General features: G+C 45.8%; 2 protein-coding genes across 12 annotated transcripts in view; one reads left to right on the forward strand and one right to left on the reverse strand.

The window, feature by feature from the left end:
- LOC119175959 (Phosphoseryl tRNA kinase) overlaps positions 1-6,414 on the reverse strand; it is a 119,099-nt gene extending 112,685 nt beyond the window's left edge. Inside the window, exons 1-2 of the mRNA XM_075877154.1 lie at positions 6,388-6,414; positions 1,148-1,423 (exon numbers count right to left, since the gene is read on the reverse strand). Coding sequence (XP_075733269.1) covers positions 1,148-1,423; positions 6,388-6,399 — 288 coding nt within the window. The 5' untranslated portion in view covers positions 6,400-6,414. The remainder of the gene's footprint in view (positions 1-1,147; positions 1,424-6,387) is intronic.
- The window catches only part of LOC119175964 (uncharacterized), a 51,742-nt gene that overhangs the window by 25,081 nt on the left and 5,705 nt on the right, over positions 1-20,956 (forward strand). For 3 of the 11 annotated variants that reach the window (XM_075877157.1, XM_075877155.1, XM_075877156.1), the window contains exons 1-3: positions 1,420-16,280; positions 18,319-18,483; positions 20,327-20,459. In XM_075877157.1, coding sequence (XP_075733272.1) covers positions 7,494-8,894 — 1,401 coding nt within the window. In that variant the 5' untranslated portion in view covers positions 1,420-7,493 and the 3' untranslated portion in view covers positions 8,895-16,280; positions 18,319-18,483; positions 20,327-20,459. The other 8 variants (XM_075877158.1, XR_012886841.1, XM_075877159.1 and 5 more) reach the window with 8 other exon arrangements.

Here is a 20,956-nt window from a genome sequence, read left to right on the forward strand (position 1 = left end):
GCAATACATTCGATTTCAGATGGCGAAGGACGTTCTGTGCACTCAGTTGATCTTTTACAGATAATCGCAACACCACCACCCCTAGATCCGCGATCTCTACGATAAGCTATATAGTTTGAAGGAAGGAACTCGCGGTTTTCAATGCATTCATTCAACCAAGTCTCAGTAACAATCAGTACATCTGGTTCATACTCGAGCGAAACACTTTCAATGGCTGAAATTTTATTCAAGACGCTGCGTGCGTTCAGATTAATAACTGTCACTGCATCAGGAGTTGTGCCCACGTTCCTGGATTTTCATGTGGTTTGAAGATTATCAGCAACTAAGCATGGCTTTCGTGAAACGGTGTTTTCGTCCCAGAAATATGCATCTCTTTTCACGTAAAGTTTGTCATGAACAAGGCGCACGCGCGCACCGCTTCGTTTTTCTTCTTTTGCACTCTCCCAAAGGCGCTTGCGACAATAAAGTACGCGCTTTGAAAAGTCTTCACGCACCGAAACACCTGTTCCTTTCAATTTTGAACACTTCATCAAGATATCGCTCTTTTCTTTGGAGTTGTATAAGCGAAATATTACAGGCCTGGAATGGTCTCACCTTTTTCCAAGTCGATGTATGCGTTCTACACTACACGGGCTTACACCTATTACAGAAAAAAGCTTTTGGTTCACAGTTTCAAACAGTTCATCGGCTGATTCATTTGGTCTCTCAGGAAGACCATAGACAATCAAATTATTTCTTCGTTGCCGATTTTCCAGATCGTCGACCCTCCGGGAAAGCACAGCCACTTGCTCAGTTAAAGCAGAAACCGCTTCTTTAGTTTCAGTCAATTTTGGAAGGAATGACTCAATCATAGACAGTCGTTCTTCAAATTTTTTTATGACGCTGCCATTATCTTTTACTTCCTTCTGAAGTGCACGTTGATCACGTTTTATATCAGCAAATGTCTTTGTTCTTTCAATGTTTGTAAAATTTGTTCAATTTTTTCTTCAAGTACACCGGGACCGGGGTTTGTCTCAATATCACTGCTCCTAGCCAACTTCAGCAACACAGACCAGCAATCACAAGATAGCGACAACAGTGTGTTGGGGCATGGCACGATTATGAGAAATAGTTCATCGCTTCGAAAACATGAAAAGCACCGCCTCACCTGTAAACAAGCAAAGACGAGCGTACTTGAGGTCATGCTTTGGTGAGTTCCGTGCCCGCAACTGAGTTCGTGTGGATCCGAGGTGTTCCTTATGTACGGTTGAGGGGCGTGCACATCCATCTTTGATTGGGCAGTGTAGTCACAGCATGGCTCGTCGATGACGTAGGCTGCTGGCTCCAGGGGAACCGCATGAATGCGTCCGCTTGTTGAAAGATGTTCGACGGAGTAAAACACACTTGGCAAAGTCGTGCTGCTTGCAGAAATGATAATCGGAATCTGTAAACAAGCAAAGACGAGAGTATTTTAGGTCATGCTTTGGTGAGTGCCGTGCCCGCAACTCACGTGAATACACCAAATCAGGGAGTACAAGGTGATATAAGATGGACATCATTTGAGGGCAGGGAAGCTAGCAGCAAGATAAAATTTGAGAAACGATTGAGAGAAATGTGGGAGGAGCGTTGGGCTAGGAAGGTTTTCAGCTACTTGTACATGAAGAATGTCGATACAAAATGGAGGAAGCGAACCAGGAAATTGACTGGTAAATACTTAGAAAACAGCAGGTGGCCAAACCAAAAAGAACTATCGGTTAAGAAGAAAGTGAAGGAAACGGAGACTGACGTGTGGAGAATCGGCATGATTAAGAAGTCCACACTGGAGATATGCAGAACTTTTAAGCAGGAAATTGCCAAGGAAAGGATCTATGATAATACTCGGGGTAGCTCTCTACTGTTTGAGGCCAGGACGGGAGTATTGCGAACCAAGACATATCGGGCCAAATACGAAGGGGTAGACACGGTATGCAGTGCATGTGGAGAGGAGGAGGAAACTGCCGAACACTTGATAATATTCTGTAAAGGGCTTCATCATATAGTTCAGGATGATGGCACAGAGTTTTTCAAAGCACTGGGGTTTAGGGACAGGGAGGGCAATATAGACTTTAAGCGGGTAGAATTAACTAGAAGAAGGTTAGACTAGTGGCTAAAGTCAAGGCACAAGTGAAAATTAAACCCTTCACTGCCAAGTGCCAGTCCTCAACTTCACTATTTAAAGGGAAAAAAAGATAAATCTATTAGTTAGTTTACTAAGTATTACGGCTAGGTGGCGTTAGCCGCAGCCCGATCTAAAGGATACAGCCTCATCCATCCATCCATCCATTCATTATCACAGTGAGGGTGGAGGCCCAGTCAGGGAAAAGCATGGTGGATGCTGGCCAAAGCTCAGGAGGTTGTAGAGGACAGCATGGAAGGCGAAAATCTCATCATTATTCATGCTGGGCTCAATGATGTGTTGAAGGGCAAGGACCAGAACCTTCAGAGACAGTTAGAGGATGGGATGCGTAAGCTCCGAGAAGCCTCTGGGAGTGTGCATGTGACCATATGCACAGTCCCAGAGGTCTGGGGGCAGTCTCGTGGGATTGAAAGGAGGGTAGTGGAGGCCAACTGTGTGATCAAGGGTATGAGCCAGCAACTCGGATACAGCGTAATGCAAGTGAACCAAGACATGTATGAGCCCGGCACTCGCCCCTATGCATAGGATGGCATTCACTACAGTGGTGCGACGAGCAGGAGGGTCGGTAATAGAATGGGTCGTCAAGCCACAGCTTTTTTACGGGGACCCAAAGGCCTGAGGCCAAAAGTGTTGCCAAAGATGATTCTAAAGGGGCACAAATATTCAAGCCACACGGAGTCCGTGGGAGAAGAAATCGACGTAAGCACAAGGGCCGAGCTAAGCCAGATGTAGGTTATATTAACATGCAGGGTGCCAGGAATATGTTAAAGTGGGAAGAGATAGAAGAGCAGTTGAGGCAGGAGGAACTGATGTTATATGGGGTTGTGGAGACACATCTTCGGGACATGGAGCAACCACCCTGCAATCGGAACTACGTATGGGAATATTGCAATAGAACAGAACGCAGCAAAAAGGGTGGGTTGGGGTGGAATTAGTGCATTCATACATAAAAGTATGGGTTGGCAAAGAGTCAAGTAGGGATGCATGGAACATTTATGGTTAAAAGGGAAAGTAGCTGGGCAGATGACACTCCTTGGTTTGGTGTACTTGTGAACGGGAGCAAAAGCCAGAGAGGAAAATCAGCCAATGGTGGAGTGTATATCAAAGGACATTGAGGAATAAGGAGGAGAGTACGAGATAATTATACTAGGAGATATGAATGCGCACATAGAAGATATAGATGGGTATACTGACCCAACTAACAAATTGATCATGGCTATGAGTGAAAAGCATGATTTAATCATTTGCAACAGTACTGAGAAGTGTGAAGAGCAAATAACATGGGAGGTAGGAAAGTTGCAGTCGACGATGGATTATGCACTGATGTCACATAGGATGTCTGGTAGACTCAGGGGAATGCACATAGATGAATATGGCTCCAGAAGTCTGGGTAGTGATCATAAACATATCAAGCTAAGTTTTGGAAGAGCAGTGAAAGTGGGAAGGAGACAAGGTGAGCAACTACAGAAAAATTTTTATTCAGAAAGGGAACTAAAAATAGCTACTAAACAAATTGAGAAAGTAATCACTGAGGATAATAAAACAGTGTGGACATACATGAATCTAATTAGACTGTTTGAACTAGAGCTTGTTAAGGCACGTGACAAGTCACCCCAGAAAAGAAGACACATACCCAGGAGTTGGTGGGATGAGGAAGTTAAGAGAGCCATAGCAAAACGCCAGGAAGCCTCTAGGGAACACAGACATGCTAAGCAGCGGGGTGAACCGACAGATGATGATGAAAGAAAAGGGGTCATCTTTCTAAGCTGTAGAAGGCAAGCATCCCTTCTGACCAATGAAAAGATTAGAAGAAAGGGGGCTCAGTGGCTGGCAGAAGTATATAAAAAGGATAGAAAGGCAGCTGCAAAATTTTGGAACCATCTAAACTCCCTAAGAAATGAAACAAACCTAGAGCAGAGGTTTATAAATACAGCTCAAGGTGCTAGGCTAGAAGAGGACGAAGCTATTGAATATATAAGAACAAAAGTGACAGAAAAATTTCGACAAAGAAGTGCCTTATGCACCACAATAGACAATGATGGATCGAGTGGCACAATTGCTTCATTTTCACAACGAGAGTGGGAAAGGGCTGAGAAGGGGGTTCCTAGTAGTACATCAACAGGCCTATGTGGCATTCCAATTATGCTGATAAAGGCATTGGGTCCGAAGTCTGAAGAGACTTTGGGAGAGGCAGTGAGCAAAACAATAATCGATGGTGAAGTCCCCGATGGATGGAAACTTAGCAGGATGAGCATGGCCTATAAAGGAAAGGGAGACAAAGCTGACATAAACAACTACCGTCCTATAACAGTGACATCAGTGGTCTACAGGCTGGTTGGTATTGCAGATTATAAAGGAAAGACTGCAGGCACGGATAGTGGATGAGGCGGTGCTAGGGGAACTGCAGAATAGGTTTCGGAAACACAGGAGGTTGGAAGGCAATCTGTTCTCACTGACGCAGTGCATCGAAATAGCAGAAAAGGCCCCTGTGGCTAGCGTTTTTGGATATCAAGGGAGCTTACAATAGCGTGGTTCAAGAGGACTTGTGGGGAATACTAGACACACTGGGTGTAGAAGATGGAGTCGCTAATCTTTTAAAAGAAATCTATAAAAGTAACAAGGTAGTTATAAAGTGGGAAAAACAGGTATCCAAGCCCACAGAGGTGAATCGGGGATTAGGCAGGGGTGTCCTCTCTCACCCTTGTTATTCATGATGTACCTACAAGGATTAGAGGCCAAATTAGAGGCAAGTGGACTTGGCTTCAACCTCTCTTTCATCAAACAAGGAAAACTCATTGAACAGGCACTACCAGCATTGATGTATGCATATGATATAGTGCTAATGGCCGACAACAGGAAGATTTGCAAAGACTGATGGACATCTGCGGTAATGAGGGAGATAGGTTAGATTTCAGATTCGGTTAGAAAAAATCAGCAGTCCTAATTTTTAATGATAATGAAGGTAGTGAGCTTAGGATAGAGGAGGTCACGCTAGAGATAACAGATAATTACAAATATCTGGGCGTATGGATAAGCAACGGAACCGAGTACCTAAGGGAACACGAAATATATGTGAATAAAGGTAACAGGAATGTAGCAGTGATGAAAAATAGGGCAGTGTGGAATACAATAGGTATGATGTTGTGAGAAGAATATGGCAAGGGGTCGTGGTTCCTGGTCTTACGTTCGGCAATTCTGTCTTGTGCAAGAGATCAGAAGTTCAAGCAAGATTAGTAATTATGCAACGTGAAATAGGTAGGCTTGCTTTATGAGCTCACGGGAATACACCGAACCAGGAAGTACAAGGTGATATGGGATGGACATCATTTTAGTGCAGGGAAATAGCAGCAAGATAAAATTTGAGAATCGATTGAGAGAAATGGGGGAGGAGCGTGGGGCTAGGAATGTTTTCAGCTACTTGTGCATAAAGATTGTCGATACAAAATGGTGGAAGTGAAGCAGAAAATTGATGGGAAATACTTAAAAAGCAGCAGGGGGCCAAACCAAAAAGAACTATCAGTTAAGAAGAAGGTGAAGGAAACGGAGACTGACATGTGGAGAATCGGCATGATTAAGAAGTCCGCACTAGAGATATATCGTAGTTTTAAGCAGGAAATTGCCAAGGAAAGGATCTATGATAATACTCGGGGTAGTTCTTTACTGTTTTAGGCCAGAAGAGGAGTATTGCGAACCAAGACATATCGGGCCAAATACGAAGGGGTACACACGATATGCAGTGCGTGTGGAGAAGAGGAGAAAACTGCCAAACACTTGATAATGTTCGTAAAGGGCTTCACCCTATAGTTCAGGATGATGGCGCAGAGTTCTTCAAAGCACTGGGGTTTAGAGACAGGGAGGCAAAATAGACTTTAGTCAGGTAGAATTAACTAGAAGGACGTTATCTGATTGGTGGCTAAAGTCAAGGCACGAGTGAAAATTAAAGCATTTACTGCAAAGTACCTGTCCTATACTTCACTATTTAACGGGAAAAAAAAGTAAATCTAGTTGGTGGTTCACTAAGTATTACGGCTATATGGCGTTAGATGCCGCCCAATCTAAAGGGCACAGCCACATCAATCCATCCATCCATCCATCCATCCATCCATCGAATTCACATGGTGATGGGAAGTTCAGTGTGATAAGTGATCACAACCGAATTAAATTGACCTTCTCGACTTCCTCCTGGCGCGAAAAATGGACAGACTGTCGTGAATCGGCCGCATGCTACCTACCGGAAGAGACATATGAAGACACCACCCAAGAGTTTGAAGGCAGGCTCTTGGATCTGGAGTCACTTTCCTATGACCAATTTGTAGAAACTCTGCAACAGATAATGGAAGCACATGAAGTATGCATTAACTCCTGTGGAGGGGTGCATCGGAAGCCATGGTGGGACAAGGAGGTCAAAGTGGCACTAAGTGCTCGAGAGGCGAATCCCCTACACCGAAAAATGGTAAGGACACTCCGTCCACTCAAATGTGATGGTAAGGACACTCCCTCCACACAAATGTGCAGAGTTATGGCAGAGGTACCTGGAGTGCAAAAGAGCTATGCGAGCAATAGTACAACGCGAGATTGCCGAGCACAATTGCAAGCAGCTGAAAGCCTTAACTGGAGACAGGCGAAACGGTTCCCGGCGGTTTTAGAGATATGTGTCAACGCTTGACAGGAGGGCAGCCATGCCGCGGATTCGAAACGAGGAGACGGATTTGGTCGCCTGTGATCTTTCGGAACATCTTACAGAACACATGCATCATCTGTACTAACCCAGGCAGTCAGCATGCGTGTCTGCAGGGGAGAATGAAGCGGAAATCCACTGCCCCGAAGATGAGATCATGAAATGGCAAGTGATAAAAAGAGCGGTTGACGGGGCAATCGCACGCAGCTATGCACACACGGCAAAAGGACTCGATGGCATACCCGCCGGTGTTGTAATACACTTGGGGGATGCTGCCCGAGATCACCTTGCCAACATCTTCTCTAGCATTGTGGCGGGTGACAGCCTGGCGAACAGGAAGGGTGAGCCTGGTGAGAAAGAAAGATGGAGACGCTGTGCTTCTACGAGATTACAGGGCTTTGTTGTAACAAATGTCCTATACCATGTCTTTGCACAGATATCGAAGGCCTGGATGAGTGGGTGGGCAGAGAACAACAACGTGCTCACAGACTTGCAGAACGGGTTCCGAGCTGACCGACGCCTGAAAGACAACCTCTTCGTGCTGATACAAACCATAGCAATGGCTCGAAAGGGGTCCAGAAACTTGTATGGCTGCTTTCTTGACGTAGCTAAGGCATATGACAGTGTCCCAAATGAATCCCTATTCCAGCGGATGGCGGAATGTCAGAGGTGTGGGTCGGCCTAATGCGTAGATTGTACAAAGATAATTCAGTTATAGCGTGCTTTGACGGAGCCCAGTCCCGACCAGCAATGGTTACACGGGGACTTATGCAGGGCTGGCCTCTCTCACCCCTGCTATACATGATTTATGTTTCTGGACTGGAACATATGCTCCCAGCATCCGGTATCAGCTTCCCATTCACCCACCTGTACGATGAAATGCCCGTGACTTGGACGCTGCCGGGTTTAGTGTATGCTGACCTGATCATGCTAGCCGAAAGCCCAACGGACCTGCAACCACTGGTCACCCTCGCTGCGACCCATCTGTACCACCTGGACCTGGCCTTCAATGCAAAGAAGTCTGCTGCATTACAGTTGTCAGGCTCCCATCCTAATGTCGACATATACTTGCCAGGAGGTAATCAGATACAGTGGGCCACTGAATATTGGTACCTCGGGGTAGTATTGAGCATCTGCGGTGACTTGTTGGTGGCACATGAAATAAATCTTTGCAAGACTTCGCAGAGAGCAGCAAACGTGCTACGCCGAAAAAGCCTATGGGGTTGCAACCGTTTCCTCCTCATCCGAGACTTGTGGAAGGCTGTTCATGTCCCAGGCCTCACATTTGTCACTGCCATACTGTGCCTCACTGTGACAACCAGGCAATGGCTGGAGCGTGGTCAGCGGGAGGTGGGCCGTATGGCCCTTGGATGCCACGGGCGTGTCGCCATAGAGGCCATTCAGGGTGACCTGGGATGGTCCTCATTTGAGGTGCACGAGGCAAGAAGTAAGGCTACTTACGAAGGGCGCCTGCGGCTCATGGACGACGAACGGTGTCACAGGCGACTGTTTAGATATGCGAGTCTAACCGGCACACAAACGCAGTGGTGCAGGCGCCTGGGCAGCCTGAAAAGAAAGTTTGGCTTCTCTGCAAACCCTATGATTGAGGACAAGATGTACAAGTGGGCCCATGCAGTGAAGACGCAGGTGTGTGAGGAGGAGACAGAGCAGTGGCGGCGTGCCATGGAGGATAAATCCACACTGCTCACATACCGCACTCACAAGGCCGACATTGGCATGGAGCCCCTTTATGATAACAGAGGTGGCAGCGCACTCCTTTTTGAGGCACGTGCAGGAGCACTGCGTACGTTGGCATACCGTCGCAAGTTCGACACATCTGTGGACGTGGCCCGGGCCATATGCCGAATATGCAGCACTGAAGAGGAGACCACAAAACACATCATCCTTTGCTGCGCTGACTTGTGCCCGGGTCACCTGGTGGGCACCACCTTCCCCCCGGCACTGGGATTCCAAGGAGATACGGAGAAGAACACAGCAATGGCCAGAGCGGTCTACATGAGGAAACAGAAGATTGGTGCAGTGGTGGCGCAGAGCGCATAGACAGTGTCGACGCGCAGACAATGTAGACGTTTAGACAATGTAGCCGATCTGCAAAGAGACAGTGGCTGGCTGTTGCAAACGTAGTAACTCGTTTTGTGTGTGTGACACATTTTGTTTTTCTCTGTCTCTCTCTCTCTTTCTCTAAGTCTCCCTTCTTTTCTTTCTTTCCTTTTTTTTTTCCTGGTTAAGGCAGTTGAGAGCTGCCTACCCGTTACAAAGGGCAGAACCATAATCCATCATCATCATCATCATCATCAAGGCAGCAAGAGGACAGGGACTATGCTGACCATGTGTGGATGACGGGTGACTTGATGGGGATACCAGTAGCAGTGTGTTTGGTGTATTTCACTGTCAAGGGTGTGCACTATGAGGAAAATGAGCAACTGTTGGAGTGTGTCCTTGGAGATGCGGAACGTCGAGCGAGCTGGAGGGAAGTGCTCATCTTGGGAGACTTCAATGGACATATTTGCGAGCTAAATGGCTATACAGATGCGAATGGCAAACTGCTTACTCAACTGGCAGAACAGCTTCAGCTGGAAATCCTCAACACTGCTTCATGTTGTGAGGGCCAAACAACTTGGTGTGCTCGGGGAAGGGGCACGTCTATCGACTACGCCCTGGCGTCCGATGGGCTGGTGAAAGCCCTACGACGACTTCACATAGATGAGGAGAGAATGCATAGCATCGGGAGCGACCACAATCGACTTTGGCTAAATTTCTCCAAAGCCCTACACTGAGAGCCAGACTCGAAACACAGATTCACTCCTAATAGGTATCTGCCAGTGAGCTCACTTGAAAAAGTGGCGAAGCAGTTTGAAAGGAGCCCAGAAAGAAAACGCGAAGACATACGAAGAGTATGTGTCAGTACTATGTCGAATCATGGAGAGGCATAAAGTCACTAATGGCACAAGACCAGCTCGCTACGGCCGAAAACCCTGGTGGGACATGGAAGTTGCTGAAGCGTGGCATGCACGGCAAGAAGCAAATCGCTCCCATCGTCGAGCAGTCAAAATGAAAGATGCAGTGCAAACCGACGTCACATCGCAGTGTTACCTTCAACTCAAGTGCGACATGCAGGCTCTTGTGCAGGTGAAGCTTTCTAGGTTCAATATGCTGTTCCTGCAAAAGCTGAAATCAGAAGGCGAAAACCCGGCCCAGAAATTCTGGAACTATGTTTGAACATTAGACCGGAGGGAGCAGTCTACTCAGTTCATTGTTGACAGCACTAGCAACCCTGCCCCAGACATGAAGGAGGCCTTGACAGAGCACCTGAAGACTCTGTATGGGCCACTTGGGTGTACAAAAAACCACTAGGTCGATGACAGGAGCTCCCAAGGTGTAGAAGAAAGTGTCGTACAGGGTTCTCCATAGGAAGGGGCCCCGAAATGGGAAATCAGCTGCATCTCTCTGGACCGTGCTCTTCCCCGACTCTGAGCCCACACAGCCCCAGGGCCAGATGGCATCCCAGCGTGCTCATTTAAGTGCCTTGGACAAGAATCGAACGAGCAGTTAGCTAGCCTGTTCAACGACATTGTTGTGGAAGCGGACTGGCAGCGGGGCAGAGTCTCCTTCATACTCAAATGTGGAGGCAAGGCAGGGAACCTCCAGGACTACCGGCCACTCACAGTCACCAGCACTATGTACAGGCTTTTTACTCAGGTGCTTAAGGGCTGGATCAGTGAATGGGCTGAATGTAAAGGGCAGCTTACAGAGCTGCAGAACGGTTTTCGCAAGGGGCGGTGACTTGACGACAACCTTTTTGTTCTCACACAATGTATAGAGACCACCAGGAAAGAAGGACGTACATTGTTATGCTGCTTCGTGGATGTCCAAAAAGCCTACGACAATGTCCCACATAATATCTTGTTCACTCATCTAGCCGCATTGGGTATGCCGGAGAAGCTATTGGCGACAGTGAGGCGTCTCTACGCCAACAATAGCATCATTGCCCAATTCGCCAATGTGAAGAGTGAGCCGGTAAGCGTCTGCAGGGGTCTTCGGCAGGGATGTCCGCTTTCGCCGATTATTTACCTGCTATACGTGTCAGGCATGAAGCGAGCACAGCTCCAGTCCAGTCTTGGATTCCGCTTGAAATATAGCTCAAGCGGAATCAAGGAAAATCGACGGATGCCTGGCTTGGCCTTTGCGGATGACGTGGTATTAATGGCTGAAAGCAACGTAGAGCTGCAGGCACTCCTGGACATCTGTGTCACAGAAATGAGTTCGCTGTGATACACTTCAATGCCAAAAAAACCAAGGTTGTGCCATTTGCTGGCAACATCGCTGAGGCTGTAGATCTCAAGCTTGGAAGTGAGAACATCGCCATGGAGACTACATATAAGTACCTGGGGGTGCTACTCTGCTGTGAGGCCAGCATATATAATCAGCAGGAAGCCCATATCCGCCAAGCCTCACTGCGTGCTCAGTGCATTCATCGGCGCTGCATCTTGTGCGGGTGCAACCGCTTCATCTTGGTGGGGGACATATGGAAACTGGTGCACGTTCCCTGCCTGACATTTGCCAATGCAGTAGTCTGCTTGACAGTGGCCACCAGAGAATGGCTGGAGCGGTGGCAACGAGAAGTTGGCTGCACGGCGCTTGCGTGCCATGGAAGAGTGGCGAACGAGGCAGTACAGGGGGACCTCGGCTGGTCTGGCTTTGAAGAACATGAGGCCGCCAGCAAGTTAGTGTACAGGGGTCGCCTTCAATTCCTGTGCAGAGAGCGCTGGGCAAGGCAGGTATTCGAATACCTTGCGGCAACGTGTATGCGTACAACTTGGGTGAACCGGGTTTACCGACTAGAAAAGAAGTACATCTCATTCACAAAGCCGGTACAGGCGGGAACTCCAAGACTCTATACTAAGGAGGTGCGTGAACGAGTACGTGATAGGGAGGGGGAGCTATGGCAACACACAATGATGGAAAAGCTACCCTCGAACTTTACCGCGATGGTAAAAGCACAATAGGCTCAGCTCGCATTTACGACAACAGCACCGGGAGTTCGCTTCTATTCGAGGCATGAGCTGGCGCAGTTCAAACCCTTACATACAAAAGAACGATCGGCGGGGAGACGGTTTCGGTGCTGTGTCGTGCCTGTGGAAGTGCGGACGAGACAATCGCGCATCTCGTGATTGAGTGCGGACAGATAGGACTCCCCCGCACGGAATCATTGCGCTCTGCGCTGGGCTTTGCGGAGGAAGATGGAGACACTGATCTGCAGGCAGCGAGAGAGTCGATGCGGCGCCTTGAACGCTGGAGGGCAGTGGTTGTGGCACAGTGGTCCAGAACACAAGGTGACACAGTGCAATGACTAGATAGAGGCAGTGCAGTGTCAAAGTGCGGTTGTGTTAGCAAACAAACTGAGCGTGCCCTTGTGCTTTCTTCTAATTTCCCCACCCCTTTCTGTTTGTTTGGTTTTCTTCCCTCTTGCTGGGCACGCCCGTTGGGATTTTTTGTGTTTTGTATTGTTTTTTTACTCTTTTTCGATTTCTTTCTTCTTTTCATTTTTAACAACTGTGTGCTAGGATGTCTTTACATATTTAAGTACACCTGCCCATTAAAAAGGGAACAGCAGCAAATCATCATCATCATTATCATCAAGGATGGGGACGCCCCCCCCAGTAGCAACAGCAAGGCAGCTGTAGCACACGCCACCTTATAATATGACCTTGCAGCCTCCAGGCCCACTGCCAGGACTTCCAGTATGGGCACAGACTCCAACTTTCCCACGGAACATCCCAGACCCCCCAAATACCATGTATCACACTGTAGAGGAGCTGGTGCGCCATCACCTCGTGATGACCATGAGGGCACGCCAATGAGGCGTAGGCGCCCTCCAAGAAGACACAAGCGTACACCTGGAAACAATGTAGGCTTCCTCAACCTACATGGTGCAAGGAGGATGTCAAAATGGGAGGAGTTTTTTCAGACTATCTAGGCAGAAGACTTCTTCTTATTTGCTGTGGCCAAAACACATCTCCGAGACCTCGAGGAGCCACCTCCAAACGCAGAATGGCATTGGGAAGGCTGCAACAGGACGGCGGGATCTCGCAAAGGAGAAGGCGTGGGAATGCTGTGGCACAGCAATACAACTTGGACCAGGCTGGAGGGTCCCTGCAACGAACACATGTGCATTTCCGGTGAACTTCTGGGTATGCCAGTGCTTGTTGGGGTGGTGTACCTCAGCATCGCACGCGCTGAAGATACTGGGAACTGCCAGACTATTGAATGTATTAAAAAAGATGTTATCCGATGGGTTAAAGGAAAGCAAGTACTCCTGATGGGGGATTTTAATGGACATATTCAACCTATTGATGGGTACCAGGATGTCAACGGATCCCCTCTAGTACAATTGGCAGAAGAATTGGCATTGAAAGTGACCTATCTCCGACCCGACTGCGAGGGTATGGTCACGTGGTGTGCGCGCAACAGTCAGTCATGTATTGATTATGCCCTTGTGTCACGCAAACCGGCAATGCACATCGCCCGAGTACATGTTGATGAGGCAGGCCAATACAGTGTGGGGAGTGACCACAACAGAATAAAGCTGAACTTCGCAGCCTCACCCTACCATAGAACCCAGCGCCGACACCGCAGCCCAGCAAGGTGGTTCTTACCAGTAGAAGCCTACGACACAATAGCTGAGGCATTTGAAGTGAGCGATAACACAATAATCCAGATGGCCCAGTCACGTATAAAGCGTTCATCAAAGAACTGAGAGACATAATGGGCAGACATGAGATTCGTGTAAACTCTCGCAAAGGTGTTCAGCGTAAACCCTGGTGGGACACCGAGGTGAAAGACCTTGAAAGCCCGACGGGCAGCAAATCGAGAGCATCGGAGCACCATTTGGAACCTCCCAGCTGAAGATTTCGAGGAGGCATGGCACAAGTACCTGGAGCTGAAGTGGCACATGCAACAACTAGTGCAACACAAGATTGCGGAAAGCAACCACAAGAAAATCAAGGAGCATGATCTATAAAGGAAAGGGTGACAAAGCTGACATAAACAACTACCGTCTTATAAAAGTAATATCATTGGTCTACAGGCTGGCGATGCAGATTATAAAGGAAAAGATCAACTGCAGGCATGAATAGAGGATGAGGGGGTGGTGAGAGAGCTGCAGAATGGGTTTCGGAAACACAGGAGGTTGGAAGACAATATGTTTTCATTGACGCAGTGCATCTAAATAGCAGAAAAGAAACCCAGGCCCCCGTGGCTAGCATTTCTGGATATCAAGGGAGCGTACGATAGCGTGGTTCAAGAGGACTTGTGGGGAATACTGGACACACTAGGTGTGGAAGATGGAGTCACTAATCTTTTAAAGGATATCTATAAAAGTAACAAGGTAGTTATGAAGTGGGAAAAACAGGTATCTAAGCCCATAGAGGTAAAACGGGGGCTTAGGCAGGAGTGTCCTCTGTCTCCCTTGTTATTCATGATGTACCTACAAGGATTAGAGACCAAATGAGAGGGAATAGTGGACTTGGCTTCAACCTCTTTTTCGTCAAACAAGGAAAACTCATTGAACAGGAACTACCAGCATTGATGTACACAGATGATATAGTGCTAATGGCCGACAATAAAGAAGATTTGCAAAGATTGATGGACATCTGCGGTAATGAGGGAGATAGGTTAGATTTCAGATTCAGTAAGGAAAAATCAGCAGTCGTGATTTTTAATGATAATGAAGGTAGTGAGCTTAGGATACAGGAGGTTACACTAGAGATAACAGATAATTACAAATATCTGGGCATAACACGAAATATATGTGACTAAAGGTAACAGGAATGCAGCAGTGATGAAAAATAGGGCACTGTAGAATTACAATAGTTATGATGTTGTGAGAGGAATATGGAAAGGGGTCATGGTTCCTGGTCAGACGTTCGGCAATGCTGTCTTGTGCATGAGATCAGAAGTTCAAGCAAGATTAGTAATTAAGCAATGTGGGATAGGTAGGCTTGCTTTAGGAGCTCACGGGACTACACCAAATCAGGGAGTACAAGGTGATATGAGATGGACATCATTTGAGGGCAGGGAAGCTAGCAGCAAGATAAAATTTGAGAAACGATTGGGAGAAATGTGGGAGGAGCGTTGGGCTAGAAAGATTTACAGCTACTTGTACATGAAGAACGTCGATACAAAATAGAGAAAGCAAACCATAAAATCGACGAGTAAATACTTAGAAAAGAGCATGGGGCCAAACCATAAAAGAACTATCGGTTAATAAAAAGGTGAAGGAAACTGAGACCAATATGTAGAGAAGTGGCATGATTAAGAAGTTTGCACTAGAGATCTATCAAACTTCTAAGCAGGAAATTGCCAAGGAAAGAATCTATAATAGTACTTGGGGTAGTTCTCTAGTGTTTGAGGCCAGGTCAGGAGTAGACACGGTATGCAGTGCGTGTGGAGAGAAGGAGGAAACTGCCGAAGACTTGATAATCAGAGAGGTACAGGGCTTCACCCTATAGTTCAGGATGATGGCGCAGAGTTCTTCAAAGCACTGGGATTTTATGGACAGGGATGGCAAAATAGACCTTAAGCGGGTAGAACTAACTAGAAGGAGGTTATCTGATTGGTGGCCAAAGTCAAGGCACGAGTGAAAATTACACCCTTCACTACAAAGTACCAGTCCTCAACTTCACTATTTAAAGGGAAAAAGAAAATCTAGTTTTTGGTTCACTAAGTATTACGGCTAGGTGGCGTTAGCCGCGGCCCGATCTAAAGGGTACAGCCATATCAATCCATCGATCCACCCAATGGCTGGAACGAGCAGACGACATTAATACGGTAGTTTTCAGGGGTGCGATAATATCTAGAGAAAAAAAAAGAAATAGTATTTTTGTTGGGCAATATTGGGGGTGCGAGAATTAGGAGAGTGCGAGGATTGCGCGAGTAAATATCCACACTGCACACAATTAGATTTTTTTTTTAAAAGGGACAACTTACAAAAAGATGCACTTTTCCTGCATATTTGTGAGTGCGCAGATAATTGCATGTCTCAGAAGTACTCTGTAGCAGTAATGAAAGAGTAAGCAAAGAAAAAGGGTGAAACATTTATTCAATTAGTGAAAGGCAAAAAGGCATAGCTTGTTGCAGAGCCACTAACCACGCAGTATAGCTGCGTCAGTTCAGGAATTAATATGGGGATAATGCAGTTCCAGAATCGATCAGTAAAATTCGACATCAGGCAAGCACCTGAACTGCTATGACCTGTATAGAATCCTTGAAGGTACATGCTGGATGCTATGTAAAAAGGACAGTGGTGCATCAATGGGGCTTTGTGTGGGTTATGTTGCCCTCATGACGGGAATTATATCCCCTGAAACCTGACCTCGTCAGTGCACCTCTGCCTGCATAAAAAAATGCTGGATGTTATTCAGAGAGGTAATAGCTACAGCAAACAAGCTTGAGCATTCAAAAGTTGAAATGTTGAATTTAAATGGTGAAAAATGCTCACCTGGTGAGAATAGCCAGTATATATCCATCCGGTCAAAATAATGAAAACACTATTTCTTGGCTCGGATCAGTGCGGATTTTTGGAACATTGCGGCTTTTCGTCATAGTTTAGAACGCCAGTTCAGGCAACCTATGGAAGCTTTTCTTTTGATGAAGGCACATCTGGCGGATTTTTTGGGTGTCTGTGGCGAGCTCGGTGTTAACGTGGTCTGCACACACTGTGGTTGTGTTTGTCATTGCAATGTGCTTTGTGAACGTGAATAGTTAGATTGTGTTCGCGTTTGGAACCGCTGAATTTTGTGGTTCGCCGGAGCTTGCGTGAAGGCCACGATGTCTAGGACTGCTCAACCTGTTTCAGTGCTATTTGACATCCGTGATATTTATTTCTGTTGTGCGCGCGGTGGTGACGTTGCGGTAGTCCGTACGTGTTGCCAGTTTTGCGGGGCGCGCTTGTAGTTTTGCGGTTTGCGCGGCCGTTCGGCAACCTTCTCTGGTTCTCGCGCTTGTTCGTGAAATACTTCATTTTACAGGCGTGGTAGCATCGAACTCGTATTAGCTGAGCTGTTAAATGCGCGGTAGTTTAACCACTGCATCGTTTAGAAAAGCTGCCGACAATCCGTGATTTCAAAGTACAGGCATCACACGATGTAATTCCGATGGCTAACCAGTCCAAGTTTCTTCATTGCGTTAGATGCGGAGATGAGTCAATCACGGTCCAGAAATTCACTTGGATAGAAAGTGCCCATGTGACACCTGCATGCTCAATCAAGCCTCGCTATTCGCTTCCATGGCTGCGCGAGCGATGAAAAAAAAAAAAAAAAAAACATTCGACTTTGAGCGTGCGGTTATCACCCCACGGTTTCTGCGCATGGAGCAACATGTGACAGTGGACTAGTTGGTATTCCATACTTCGAACTGCTCAGTGCTCAGCGCTAAACACAGCAACACAAGTGAGATAAAGATAAGCGCCGGCATGCCGCTGGAACTTATCACAATTCCCAAATGTGTTGCCCTACACCCGAGATTAAAACAGCATGTGTATGCTGAAAACAACAACAAAAAAAAAAACGAATTGAAGCATAAAACCACAGACCACAAAAAAAAAAAAAAACACACGAAAAGCGGCGACATAGAACTGGCCAATGATTCCAGGTAAGCCAGTTCTTTATTATTGAAGATTTTGGGTGCCATCATGAGGATGAGTGGTAAGAACTTTTGTTTTCTCAGACAGGCGCTGGGAATCGTTTTCTAATTACGAGAAGCCAAAGAAACGTTTTCACCCGTGTATTTTACTTTTTGCGAATTTTCCTGTGACCATTCGTTTAGAAACTTTCCTGTTTGACAAACGCACTGAATAAGCAATCTCAGTTATGTGATTGAACTAGTGCTGTTGAAATACTTTGGAACAATAGCCAAGCTATGCACTGCAAAACTTTGTTGACTGTGCAGTATGCATCGATTACAGCATACCTTGGTTCTGTGGACACAGTTATGTGGTTCAAAGAGACGGTTGTTAAGTATACGGCTGCAGAAACATTGTGAATAAGTAAAAACCTTAGAGATGGTTCATTTGCTTTTGATTGTTGAGAATGTGGTCGCCAGCCTCTGTTCTAGAAAACACAAGCTCTTGCAGCTCACCTTTATGATAGCACCAGGATTATCATTGAGGCTGCATGAACAGCTAAAGGAAGCTGGTGACATTCAACGTTTGATTGTCCTATTTCATAAAGATGTGGCTTACCTGTATTCATCGTCATGTGTTATTTTGCCTTAGTTTTTTTTTTTTTTTACAGTTTGTTTCAGTGCACTTTCACTTAATTTTGTTTTCCTACCATGCGCATATTATTTTGGGTGGGGGCTATATATTGTATGTTGTATAAAATTTCAGTTAGAAGCCTGTGATTGCCCTTGTCATTGGTGTTGCTTTATCTGCTGTTGTGCTGACTATTTTCAAATCTCTGCGCAGATGCATTGTATGCATGTTGAAATCGACACAGCAAAAAATGAGGACGCAAGAAGAACAAATACACACCACTGCGTCGTCTCGCAACTACCCTTATAAGAAAGCACACCATTCGAAGGAAACCAAAGGTATCAAACTCCCCTGATCTGGTGGACGACAATCACAAAGGTTAGTCCTGAAAGGCTAGCACAGCGGAGAAATTTGAAGTGGAAGACAAGGGGAAAAACGTCAAGTAATGTAATTTAAAAGGCCTTTTTACCGCATCTAATATATGGGACATTTTTAGGAGAGATTTGTCATCAAAATTCGAGAAGGATGATGATACCGACATTCAGAATCGCTAAATTATGGATGCTCATTACGAAATGAGAACATTTACTCCGTTGTTATGCTCTGGTTGCACGGGGTGCTTGTGGAACAAAAGCTTGAGACCAGTTACATCTGTGTAATTTAGCTGAACACGTTATAAAGTGCAGGAGGCAAGAAATAAGTGCGAGTGTCATTTAGCAAAGTGATAAAACTTTCTTCCTGGTAAAGTACAAAACAGCTGCTGCAGCTCTGAACATGCTCACTTGATGCCTTGTGAAATTTAGCAGCGACAAAAGAAGAAACGTCCGTATTAATTCCTCTCCAGAGACTATTCTCATGGTCAATCGCAGGGCCTCGTCAGTCAGCCTCAACTAGAGAACTGACTTTTTAATTAGGGTAAAGGTATCGGCTTCAGAGTGTTTTGTGCAGGCTTGGTCACTCAAGAAAGGTCGGTGGGACATGTATATCAGGCCTTTGATTTAATCTGCAACCAGTGCCGAGTGTTGTTCTCGCGTGATAATGTGACAAAGAAATTTGAGGCAGATTTGCAATTGTGGTGCCAAGACTCAAACAAGTGATACTGAATAACCTTCTTTGTTTTAGTGTCAGTTTTTTTCTTCCTCTTTTTCTTTTTATCTATTATTCCTGTCTTCTCTCTTACAATTTATTTTATCCTCTATTTTAGATTACATTCTATTTCTCTTTTTTCACCTTTCTCCATCACCTTTGGATTCTGTTTCTTCGTCATTCTTTCTATGTGACACCTTGCTCTCTCCCCACCTTTTTTCTCTGTTCCTCAATCTTGCTTATCTTTCCAACCCCCTTGCACACTATACTATAAAAAACTATGATAAATTCTGCTAATGTGCCCGTATAGCCGAGCGGTTGTTTTCGGATTGTCAGTTCATAGATTCGAATGCCATCTTGTAGAGAATTTTTTTTTCCAACATTTTTTTTTTAACTCATTCTCTAGTTCATCAGTCTTAATGCATCCCATGCCAGACATTTTGGCCCATGTGTACTGGGAGCGAAGCACAGCAGGACAAAGATGAACAAGAAGCCAAGGAGAGCATGTGCCTGTTGATGATGGTAGTTATTTCTGTTCTCCCATCACAAACCAATGCTATGCTTAAAAAGCTCCACTCTTAAAATATGAAAAAGTTGTCACATGCACAATCTTTTACCATGTTCCAAATGATCTTCCAATTTGGTCCTGATAAATCTGTGCACCCAACGAGTATCAAAGCATTTTCTAGTGAAATGAAGGTATTTTGACTGTTTCGATCTACCCATCCAGCTAGCTGCCTACGTCTGGGTGCTCGCGTGATCACTTGCTTTACTAGTATGTACCAAAACTGGCATATAAGAGTATGAGTGTATGACAAATATGACTGATGTGTCAGGACTTGTGACATGAAATACCTGTCATGTAAATCATGAAACCCTTTCCCATACACATCTAGTGCATACCCATGAAATGCAGGCATGTCCCACAGGTTATGATCCCACAGTAAGGCTTTGCCTTCTCAAGTATGGCTAAAACAGACTTTGGAAATCTTACCGTCATGACTTTAAAGAGTTTAGGTAAAAAAAAAAATCCACTGTCTGTTTCAGTGACAATGCCGGTGAGTAAAATATTTGTCGCAATAAAGCCAAAAGTGAACCCACGCATTCTGTGAAGCAGCCAATTTTTCTACCCCAGAGTTGTACGACTGCTTAAATTTGCGTCCACCATGGTGGATAAGGGGCTAAGGTGCTCACCTGCCGACCCGAAGTTCGGGAGTTTGATCCTGGCCACGACAGTCACATCTCTACATCTCGTTATAATGCAACAAGTGAGTATGCCTACAAACATTTGTTATTATTATTGACGAAGCGTTAGCCACAACAAGCTGGTTCAAGCAGAAACCCAGCAAGCACAAGCCACACAAACGTCATCTTCTTTCAAGCTGGCACATAGCTGGCGCCGCTCTGCTCTGGTACATACTATTTGCTTTGCAAGAGGGTGCTTAATATATGAAATCAGTGCCTTACAACGTCTCAATTCTGAAAGCTTGATTACCACATGTATTCAACTTTAAAGGAAAGATGTGCCTTATTTTTATTATTCTTCACCTTGTTGCAGGGAGCAGGAGAAGGTGCATTGTCATTTATAGCATGGTATACACTTTATTTTATCACAGATAGATTCATTGTCCTCTGTGGTCTCCAATTCACCCAAAAAAACACTCATACATTTAAAGCCTCCCATGTTGGGTGCCTTGTCTAGAACTGCATGCTTGCTATGGCAAAGGGGCTAAGAAAGCATATGTTCCTGGACAACATCCATAAA

This window comes from Rhipicephalus microplus, chromosome X (genome assembly GCF_043290135.1).
Source record: "Rhipicephalus microplus isolate Deutch F79 chromosome X, USDA_Rmic, whole genome shotgun sequence".
In the NCBI taxonomy this organism is placed as follows: Eukaryota; Metazoa; Arthropoda; class Arachnida; order Ixodida; family Ixodidae; genus Rhipicephalus; species Rhipicephalus microplus.